General features: G+C 42.7%; 1 protein-coding gene across 1 annotated transcript; it reads left to right on the plus strand.

Moving 5' to 3' along the window:
• Positions 1–2,017: 2,017 nt before the first annotated feature.
• On the plus strand, positions 2,018–8,503 carry LOC130050569 (involucrin-like). The gene is made up of 4 exons (XM_056150792.1): positions 2,018–2,350; positions 2,591–2,916; positions 7,622–7,769; positions 8,165–8,503. The coding sequence occupies exons 1-4, from the start codon at positions 2,018–2,020 to the stop codon at positions 8,501–8,503; spliced, it is 1,146 nt and encodes a 381-aa protein (XP_056006767.1).
• Positions 8,504–11,492: the final 2,989 nt, after the last annotated feature.

Here is an 11,492-nt window from a genome sequence, read left to right on the forward strand (position 1 = left end):
TTTCCGCCCTCAGTTTGAGGCTGTTGGGGTCGCACCATGTGCCATTCGAGTCTTGGTCCATTTTCAGACCTATTTAATCATTGACTGTGGTGCACGTTATCGGCGCCCAACTTCAGGCCATGGACGTATATTTATGGGTGATTGCAAAGTTGTTGTTTCCCTGCAGTGTGCTTCTGTGCCGCTATATTGTCGGGATCTTTCAATTCAGCTAATGTTTTTCAATTTGAATTAAATTGAGACTTAGTAATCTTTTTTAGATAGATAGAATCCATTATCTAGACATTTTTAATCACAATTTAGTATGTTTGTATTTTTGTGTACAAATGTGATGAAATAGGTGTTCTCTGTGTTGAGCTTGTGCCCCTCCCCGGATACTCCAGCGATTGCGCGCCATAAAACCGCGTCCCCGAATTTACACATGAGTGGATTGGTAGGCAATGTAGGCTTTAGTTTAGATAAGCCACAGTGTGGGAGTGTCCACGGCGGTAGAAAGGCCCTAAGTTAGAGTTGTTTTCTCAGGGAACATTCATTGGGGGTGCCTATTTCATTACGCCCTTGTCTTCTTGTTTGAGGGAGGAGTTGGAAGGCTAATGGGTGCCAATGTTTGGGTGAGGTTTACTAGTCTCCAGTTCAGTTCTCGAGAGATTGAAAGTTCAGATTCTAGATGGGGATCTCCATATTATTGGTGCGGCACACTGGAGAACTTTATTAGTTTCGTTTGACCCAAGACTACTCGTACACCATGGGGGAGGGAGTCACTGATGCCCGATGTCCCAGTGAGGCCTACTACTATAAGTTTGAGGGTTACATATCCAGTTCTGGGAATCTCCCAGATTATCTAATCCTTGTCACTGCATCCCTCCACTCCGGTGTCGGGGAGATCAGCCCAACCCCTCACCGATAACGTGATGACCAGGCCCCAGGTCAGTTCAGTCAGGGTTTGTATCAGGGGTTCTAGTCAGCGCCAGCATATCCCTACACCAGAATCGTATTCCTTAGATGCCCTATAGTTGGAGCTGGGAGTTACCCCCGGAACTCATCGGCTCCCATAGTCCCTCTATTGTCCCGATCTCCTCACAGTGCCATCTGGCCCTTTACCATACAGTACAGCTTCGCAAAACCTACTCATTCCATTTCCTTGACTCTATGTCTGGGAGAGTGTCTAGTACGCCTACTCCTTGGTATCCCCCATGGTTGGTGGTTATGCGAGCACATATATGCACATTGTTGCCATGTCCGTCCTCTATCAGAAGCAGGGGCCCTCTGCTCATTTTAAGACACAGTCTGGCACCACTGTCTGTAGGGGAGAGGGGGAAGAGTAGCCAACCTTAAGCCCCAGTTAGGTAAACCATAATCACATACGCCATTCTCTGAACGTTCCGCCTAGGAGCTAGCCCCAGTGCCCCATACACCCTTCCCAGTCCCAAAATACTCTTGTATTGGGAAACACGCGATTGGCACGGGTAAAACGCGCCTAAGTACACGGATTCGCGGTAAGATGATAATTCTATTTGGAAATCCTTCTTGCACAAGATTGTTCGGCTAGCTTGCAGTCAACAGAGATGGAGTATCACAACCAATTCTACATCTCCTTAGATGACACTTCGAACGACTATATCACATCGTGTTGTTGGAGATGGACGATAATCTCTCACTAGCTTAGATCTTGAGACCTTTTGAAAAGCATTTTGGATCGTCAGTACACACACCAGATGAATTTCCAGTCCGTTTCTTAGAATGTGGGAGAATCGCTGCACCAATAGGCGGACAGGGTCCTCGGTTTAGCGATACATGCTTTCCCATCTGTGCCCGCACATGGCATTTTAGACTGTGTTTTGTAGTCGAGGTTTGTACACCATGGATGTTAGGCCTAAGACTGGAGGAAGATGTGGACAGGATGCAGTACTACCAGCATTCCCGGTAAACGAAATCAATTTAAGCCCATGAAGGAAACAAGGATGGTGGTCCAGGAGGAGGTTCAGCAACCGGTGGAACACCGGTATTGAAAAAGGATTTAATGGACCTATGTCTGAGAATTGAGGAACTGGAGAAGGAAACGCGGGGGCACACTCCTTTCCCCGAGTTGCACCTCTCATCACAGCAGGGACATGAACAGAAACACTTGGTTGGCTATTTCAAGAGGGACTGTCCGGAGTTCAATTGGAAGGATGCACCCAGAAGGCAAGAGGCAACGGTGAAGCCTAGGGAGAATTCCGAGGCCCACCAACGGACACTTGAGCCTCAAGAGCGGGGAGCAACGATCTATCCACTGTTGGCTAAAGAGGAACCTATCCACGGGGATGTATGGGTGCTGACACCGGAGCGCTCTCCAGCAAGGCCCACGATATTGGTATCGGACACTGGCAAAGCATAGAACCACTCATTGGACGAGTCATCGGGGAAAAATACAAACATGCACTCTCTCGTGTGCGTCATTAAAGAAGGACTAACGAGGTTCTGAGTCCGGTTCCAGGAGGTACCAGAGGAGAAGGAGGAATCTGAGTAATACAACGTCGGGTTGGAAGAAGACAAGTTTGAGGTGTTCTCCATGGATGAGTCATGTGTCCCAGACAGGTTCGAATTCCCCTAGCATATTGCACTGCCGGAGCTGAAAAGGTTTAGTGCAAGGGACCTGGAGGATTCATCAGATCAGGAGGACTCACCTGTTCAGGGGGAGTACGTGGATAATGAGATGTCTGAGAAATGCAGCGACGTAGGGAGTTTCTCGGTCAGAGGAGAAAAGCAGGTTGGGGTGGTTTTTGGCCAAGCAGAGGAGACGGATGACATGACCTGCAGGCATGTTTCTGGGCCCTACAGAGAATTGTTTGCATCCATTGGGCAATTACGCCCGACCACATCATTCATGGCAGAAATAACAATCCAGGGAGTGCAGCAGCAAGCAGTGGTGGACAACAGGTACCGAGGTCAGTGTTCTGTACACCATGGTCTATGTGGAGCTTGACCCAAAGTGGCCCATAACGCAACATGTCACATTTGTGTAGGCTGTAGAAAACGCAAGGTTGAGAGCGTTAATCATCAGTCCCGTGGGCATACGCCTAGGAAAAGTGGAATACAGTCCTTATTGCTATGTGGCTCCCTTAGATGATCAGATTATGTGGGAATGGAGTTCCTGCATCAGTAGAAAACTCCCCTAGATTTGGAGCATGATACTCATGGGAGAGCTTAATTGCCCATAAAAGCATTTGCGATCCCTTTCAAGGGTTCTGTATGTTTGACTTCGTTGCTCTTTCTCCGTATATCAGTTTCGTTTCGTTAGATCACCCAATATTCAATTACTGTGGGATCATCATTGTTCGTGGGGGATTGATGTTCATGGGTCACTTTTACACACGAATTTATGTGTCCTCTAACATTTTTTTAAACAAAGAGAGTATCTCTCCTAGTGACATCGAATCGTTTACCCACGAAATTACGTCCCCAAGAACCAGCAAAATTTTGCTTACCCACGAACATTGCCTCCCGAGAATTAAAATAATTCCACAGTATTAAAATGGTCTGAAAAGTGGACCCACCCTCGTGAGGCCACATCTGGTACCCATACAGTCCAAAAGTGAGGGTAGGAAATGACAGCTGTAAGAGAACCCTTTCTTACCTACGGATCGGTTTAGTGAACTCTTCAAAGATCAAGTTGTTATAAACCTCCCTTATGACCCTACATGATGCAAAATCGAGAAATTTCAGGTGAGCTCAATTGCCCTTAAAGGTCTATATGACCTCTTTTAATGGTTGTATGTGTTTGACATCATTGTTCTCTAGCCATTTACCAGATTTCTTTTGTTCCAACACTCTTTAGTCAATTATTAGAGAGGTGTGAAAAGTGGCCCCACCCTTGGGAGGCCCCAGGTGATACCCCTTAAATATTTCCTTTTTCCATCTTTGTTGAAAAAGCAACTGTTTATGATGTCAAAAAGTCTAGTCGTGTATAGTGTTGAAAAGTCATAGGTTTTGATGTTATTGATTTGGGAAAAGTTTTGTGATTTCAAGTTTACTAAAAGTTCTTTAGAATTTTTTTTAGAATCTACAGGCATATGTAGTCAAACAGTAAGTTTGAAGCTTCTCCTTCACAGCTGTTAATATTTTCGTGAGGAGCAAATTAGGTAGAGCACTTACTTACGGAAGCCGATAGGTGCCAGGGTATAGAATTAATATTTATTTAACTGGCGGTCGCCACTTAATCTATGTGGCGGCCGTCACTTAATTTAACTGGCGGCCGCCACTTATTAACTGGCGGCCGCCATATAAATTAACTGGCGGCCGCCAGTTATTTTATCTGGCGGCCGCCACTTAATTCATATATGGCGGCTGCCAGTTGCAAAAACAATGTAATTCGTATCGCTGAGTGATTATTTTTGGAAAGATTTAGAATAGTACGCAAACACGCAGCATCGTTTTTCAAAGTGTATAGGGACAGTCGGAGGAGAAATTGTCTTCTACAATTGTTGACAAGCAAAAACGGAACCTAAAATGTCTCTTTTGTCCAAACTTCGTACTCCTAAATTGGAGGGAGGGGGCTCCGTTCATCCTTCAATTGATCAGTTAATTCATTATTACATTTTTACCATTCATTACTACCACCAAAAGAGTGGGGTGGGGGCCAATCCGCCAATTAATCTTATTTCACATGTGAAAATAATTATAGTTTGCATGTGAAAATAATAGAAATTGAACGTTGTCAAAAAAAAAATGGAGGGTCAGCCCCGTGGTTCTACGTATTTAACAGTACAATAGAAAAACAATAATTTAATGCTCTTAATTGTATATATATATCACGTACATATTACTAGGCATTGGGAGGGATTGCACCCCTTTCATTTTGAGAAAGAGAGAGGAATTGAATAACTGGTGACAGCCATATAAATGATTTAATTTGAGCCTCGGCCGCCATATAAATTAAGTGGCGGCCGCCATTTAATTTATCTGGCGGCCGCCAGTTAATTTAAATGGCGGCCGCCAGTTAAATTAACTGGCGGCCGCCATATAATTAACTGGCGGCCGCCATATAAATTAACTGGCGGCCGCCACATAAATTAACTAGCGGCCGCCAGATAATAAGTGGCGGCCGCCAGTTAAATTAAGTGGCGGCCGCCACATAAATTAAGTGGCGGCCGCCAGATAAATTAAGTGGCGGCCGCCAGTTAAATTAAATGGCGGTCGCCACATAAATTAAGTGGCGGCCGCCAGTTAAATAAATATTAATTCTATACCCTGGCACCTATCGGGTTCCGTATTTACTGGATCCAGCAATGTATCTTTGTTTGTTAGGGTTTTTATGTAGTTTAGGAATCCAGTATAGTACCGGTAACTCATATTCATTCGACCCATTCACTGGGATATTAAATGTGTTTAAAACTGAAACAGTGTTTTGAAGAATTTCCTGTTTTGAAAGGGCAGTTGGAATATAAGTACAATTACCAAAAGTGGAATTAATGCCAAGTTCGTTTAAAATACAGTTGTAAGAATGAGCCTTACAAACAAAGACAATGTTGTTACTAGTTTTGTCAGCTGGAACCAAAACACATTCCTCATGTAACCTATCTAATTCTTTTATCACTTCTGGTTTACTAAACACAGAAGGATAGATGGTACGTACTTTTGTTTTAATATGTCTAATGCGGGATTTTAATATTCCTCTTATGCTTTTAACCCATTCTGACAATGTATCAAGTTCTTCTTTTTCATATTTAGCCCATCGTCTAGCATAATCTTCGACATAATTCATTATAGAGATGAAGTTCTGTCGCCAATTAAAAGACCGAGGTTCTCTGTATTTAGGACCTTTTAGAATAAGTGATTTGAGGTCCTCATTTTCAACTATATCAACATCACTAGTAATGACATGTCCAGCTGGACCATAGTTGAAAGAAGATGAAGAACAAGAACACGTTGGTAGATTACGTATAAGATGGTCTATATCTAGGATTAATTAATGATTAATTAATTAATTAATGATTAATTGTTTGAAAAATTATCAATTTTGAATTATGTTTTACTTTTTAGTATTCCGTCTGAAAACTCGCAGTACTTATTGGCCGCTAGCTCCTAATGACCTTAGTGGCTGTTAGCTTACGGTGACCTAGATATTTTGAAGCGAGACATAAACATACACGTCTAATCTCGATCTCAGTCAATTTAATCTGATGCTGAGAATTGAAAATTAGGTTCGACAAAATGATAATTATCCAATCAAAGAATGGTCTGCAGTCAGTCGGATGGCTATACGAGGGCTGTTCGATATGTAATGTGTACCTTTCCAATGGTATAAATACGAGCCTTCAGCTCCACATAGTTTTAAACTTATAATCATTTCAATAGAGCCAGTCGTTGACCACTGTTGTAAAAATGGTTGGGAAACGGGTTGAGAATATTGAAGAAATTAGAGCTGATATAAAAGTTCGGTCATTCGGTAATGCAGATTTTTACTGAATTGGGGGAAGTTTATGGGTCTGATAAGGTATGACACAGTTCGTAGGTGGAGAAAGAAATTTCTGGCTGGCACAGAGTCCGTCAAAGATGCAGCAAAATCTGGCCGACCTGTGACTGTAACAGGCAAGGCAAATGTCTAAAAGTCAGGGAAATAATTGAAAGTGATGGCAGATACACGATTCGTGATATTGCCAAAGCTGTTGGCATATCGCTATCGCGGGTGCATTTCATTTTGAAGCGTATTTCGAAAGTACGAAAGATTTCTGCCAGATGGATACCGCATATCATATATTGACAGATGACCAAGGAAACAAAATATGGCTAAGTCAACACGGTAGAAGGCCTGTAGTTGGCAAAAGAACCATAAGCACAAAGAAGGTTCTTTATTGCATATTCTTCTCATGTGTTAGTATAGTCGTACAAATTCCGGTGCCGAAAGGCAAAATTGTTACAGGTCAGGATTGCTGAGATGTTATATTAAAAAAGCTCAAGAAATATTATCATAAACGACGCCCTATGTCAGGATTTAGGCATGTTCGTCTAGTTCATGATAATGCTCCATCACATACATCTGAGCTCATGAAGCAATATTTGAAGTCGGTGAAGGTTGCCACACCAACCATACTCTCCAGATCTAGCCCCATGCAACTTTTTCCTTTTTCAAAACTTAAAAAGTTCTTATCTGGTCGTCATTACAAGTCCCGACAATAGTGTCTTTGGAAAGACAATGAAAAATCTCAGAAAACAGGTGAATATTCAGCTCATCCACTGGGATCAAGGCTTCTCAAGGTCACAGCCAAACCAGGGTTCAAATCATTAAAAATATTCAACGAAGATCTGGCATCAGTAAAACTTACAAAACAGAATCTTGTCTTGAATCGCCCTATATACGTAGGATTTTCCATCTTAGAAATGTAAAAGGTACTGATGTATGATTTTCACTACAACCATGTCAAATCCACATATAAAGGAAAGGCTGAGCTAATATTTACAGACACAGATTCCTTATGTTACAATATTTTTTACAGAAGACTTGTACAAGGATTTGGAGAAAGACTAAAACCAAATGAGTTCAGCTACTACCCATTCGATCATTTTCTATATTATAGTACGAACAAAAAGATCTTAGGGAAAATGAAATATGAAACCATGTCAGTGCCTATGACATAATTTGTAGGATTGAGACCAAAATGTATAGTCTTACTTATGGACCAAGTGAAAAATGCACTGCAAAAGGTGTCGGCAAATCGGTGATACGATCGAAATTGCACCATTCATTCTACAACGAATGTTTCTTTCAAAGAGAATCTCACATGGAAACTATGGTAACATTTAGATCGGATAAACATCAGATACACACCATTGCATTAAACAAGACAACCCTTTCCCCCTCTGATGACAAACGGTATATATTGAACGATGGAATTCACACATTAGCTCATGGACATTGGAGAAATTCCCATGATGCAACGGACATGATTAGTTAAGAAGTGAGAGAGTCTTGTCATTTCATGTTCTGCAATCAAGGAGTCAACATCGATCATCATGAATCAATGTAAGATTTGTCAGAAATCTTATGTATGGCCTCATGATTTGGAACGTCACTTGAAACAAAAACACAAAACTGGTCGACAAGAAGAAAATACGACATGTTCTAAACATCAACAAGGGATATATATATTTAAAAAATCAACAGTAAGAAGCATACATGTATATACAGCAGCAGCAGCAGACTATGTCTCCCCAGCAGCAGCAGACTATGTCTCCCCAGCAACAACAGCAGACTATGTCTCCCCAGCAGCAACAGCAGACTATGTCTCCCCAGCAGCAGCAGCAGACTATGTCTCCCCAGCAGCAGCAGACTATGTCTCCCCAGCAGCAGCAGCAGACTATGTCTCCCCAGCAGCAGCAGCAGCAGACTATATCTCCCCAGCAGCAGCAGACTATGTCTCCCCAGCAGCAACAGCAGACTATGTCTCCCCAGCAGCAGACTATGCCTCACCAGGAGCAGCTTCAGACTATGCCTCCCCAGAAGCAGCAGACTATGTCTCCCCAGTAGCAGCAACAGCAGCAAGACTTATACGACACTTCACAAAATCAACTGCAAGGGACGTATTTAATGCAGCCAGGGATATGACGCCTCACCAAATTATTACCAGGGAACACATCTCCAGCAGCAGATCTTTCAATTCAAGCATCCATACTGCAAACGTATCGGGACCTACTTCATATGGGAAATACGTACTTCGTCAAATTACTACTACAGAACTGCTTAACCAAAATTTCTCCCCCACCAGAGCGAATAATTTGGCTTTACAAACGTTGGCAACCTTTGTATGACATCATAAAGGACACGGTTTCTCCCAGTGTTGAATTTATTAAGGGGATACCAATGGATTTGGAAAAAGATTCGTTTTTGAATCATTTAACTAGAAATGTATTGACCCTAGATGATATGATGTCAAGCGTCTCCAAGGATCACCGAATCAACGAATTGTTTACGGAAGGAAGCCATCACAGAAACCTTTCAGTCATCGCTATTAATCAAAGCTTGTTCTACAATAAGGATCCAACCCAAAGGCGAAATTATCATTATCTGGTTTTCTTTAAAACCCCGATAGACAAACAGCAAGTGATGACATTGGCTCGACTTCCCAGCATCTGATGAGGCATTTCAAAGAAGCACCGGAAAAACCTGAATATCTATTGATAGATTTAATACCAACAACGCCTGCATCGAAGCGCATGCGCACTAACGTGTTCACAAACATGTATATAAAAGAACACAAATGCGAGACAGCAGATCATTTGCAAAATCTTTTGGAGAAGAAAGTACGCATCTGAATAGCTCTCTTGAAGTTAAGAGCCTGTCTATTGAAAACACTGATTCATCTTTGGGTGCTGAGATGGCTTTTTGTGATGATCGTGTTTGAGAGCATACATGATCTTCAACGACATATCAAGAGATGGTGTCCGGAGAATGATAACCGTAAACGAAAACTACCTCTAAATGATTACGAGGAATCACTTGAAAAGAAGCCACGTATCATTCAGTCAGATGAATACGTAATGGACCACTAATACATCAGCAGAAAAATACTTCAAAAGAATGAGAAAAAGATCCAATTCAAAAAATGAGGAAGGCTGGTCTGAAAAGGTTGAAAAATATCAAAATGATGGATTATTCAAAAAGGAAGCACAAAAAAAGGCAGATAACAAATTGAAAGAGACCAATTTCATCACGTTTCTGGACCTAAATGTATATGGGAACACCATCCTCGACATGATCGGCTTGAAAGATGGGATAATCCACGACAAAGTATTGAAAAGTTTAAAATTTCATAAAAGGGGTTATGGGAATTTACTGGCTATTCGTATGACTCTAAGGAAGCATCTACTTGAGGAAATGATGTTGGAAACAGGTGACGAAGAAACAGATGATGAGGACGATCATCGTGAAAATGAAAATGATGACGTGGAAACTGGTGATGAATCAGAAGATGAAAATCAAGAATAAAATGTCTTCTATAAATATATCTTATAGATCACTGGACATTTATTTCGCTGTTGTGGTGTAATCTTTCAACCATTGTTCTTCTTTAATTAAATTCTTTATTTGAAATTTAACAAAGGGAATACAAAAGGAATATAAAAACGTTCACACGCTATCTCCCCACCTCGCCAGCTTGACCGCGCCACCTGGCCTGCTGGTCACCTCCCCAGCTTGACCGCGCCACCTGGCCTGCTGGCCACCTGCCCAGCTTGACCGCTCCAGGTGGCCAACTTGACCCCCGCTGACCCCTACACTCATGTGAATACCGCCACTCCAAACTGTACTCAGTTGAACCGGCTATCGTCTCGCGTTATGCTACTGATGCCAACACCTGCCGCGACACAGGACCCCCCCCCCCCATTTAAAGGCCCGGTCACACAGCGCTTTACGGCTTAATCACGGCCAAAAGCCGTCAAAAAGTGGTCTCCCGTGAAGCAGACGATGTTGTTCGCGTTGATGTCGAGTTTAAGACGAGCTACAGTCGATTTATAGACGTGACAGGACGCAGGGAGAAATGAGAACGGCGTCGGACGCGGCAAAACGTTTTGAACTGCTCAAAAGGACAACCACGGGCGGCACACGTGGTAAAGACGTGAAACAAAGCAACAAACGTGATAATCCGTGTTCCGGCAGTGATTAAAACTTGGGGAGACGCAGTAAGACGCGAAAGTTTAGCGGTCTGTCACGGGCAGAGCACGGTCATCGGACGGGTGTTATTCGTTGGTATCAAGGGAAATAGCGTGTGTTTTGCGGCTTATCACTGACAAGTGGATTTTTCCGCGTACATAGACGTAGTTAGCCGTGCTGAGGCAGTGCTTCAGCAGTGGAACAGCCGCCGACAGCCATACCCCGTACAAAGCACGGCCAAGCCAAAATTGACCAAAAATTACCACTTACGACCACGTCCACCAGATTTTCATAACTTTTTGTACGTGATTTCTACGTGGAATGTGTGACCGGGCCTTAAGGTCATATCCGAAAGACCCGTGATTCTCTTCGAGCGTTTGGTGAAGGAGCAATCACTACCTATGTTTGACGCGGCCATGGCACGGATGGGGCTCAAACTCACGACGTCCCAATTACGATCGCTCCACCACCCGCTGGTTCTTAACGAGCCCCATACACTATACTTTGACTCAGCTCTGTATATGAATTTGCTGTTGACTCATTCGGTAATTGAAATGTTTGAGTCGCTTCTGCTGATGTTAGCTATTGTACCGTGTACAACCCCACATTTGGGGGTGCGGAATAGTGACCTTAGGAGGTACGGAATTTGAAGCGTGTTTTACTACATAAGTTGACATATTCAGCTTGGTTACAGCTATAGAAATAAAACTAGTCTTATATTAACATACAATGGAACACAGTGATATCCCCGCTTACTCGTTTCCCGCCTTGCAATTTGTTCTAGAAATAGGTGAACACTTCAACAATATTCGGCAACCACACGTAAGGATGCAAATTTCATCGATATTTTGGTGAAATTTTCAATTAT

Source organism: Ostrea edulis, chromosome 9, assembly GCF_947568905.1.
Source record: "Ostrea edulis chromosome 9, xbOstEdul1.1, whole genome shotgun sequence".
NCBI lineage: Eukaryota > Metazoa > Mollusca > Bivalvia > Ostreida > Ostreidae > Ostrea > Ostrea edulis.

Coding starts and splice junctions, on each gene's coding strand:
- LOC130050569 (XM_056150792.1), top strand. CDS start 2,018: ATGGACCTATGTCTGAGAATTGAGGAACTGGAGAAGGAAACGCGGGGG. Junction 2,351..2,590: donor CAGCAAGGCCCACGATATTG/GTATCGGACACT, acceptor GAATTCCCCTAG/CATATTGCACTGCCGGAGCT. Junction 2,917..7,621: donor CAAGCAGTGGTGGACAACAG/GTACCGAGGTCA, acceptor CATAATTTGTAG/GATTGAGACCAAAATGTATA.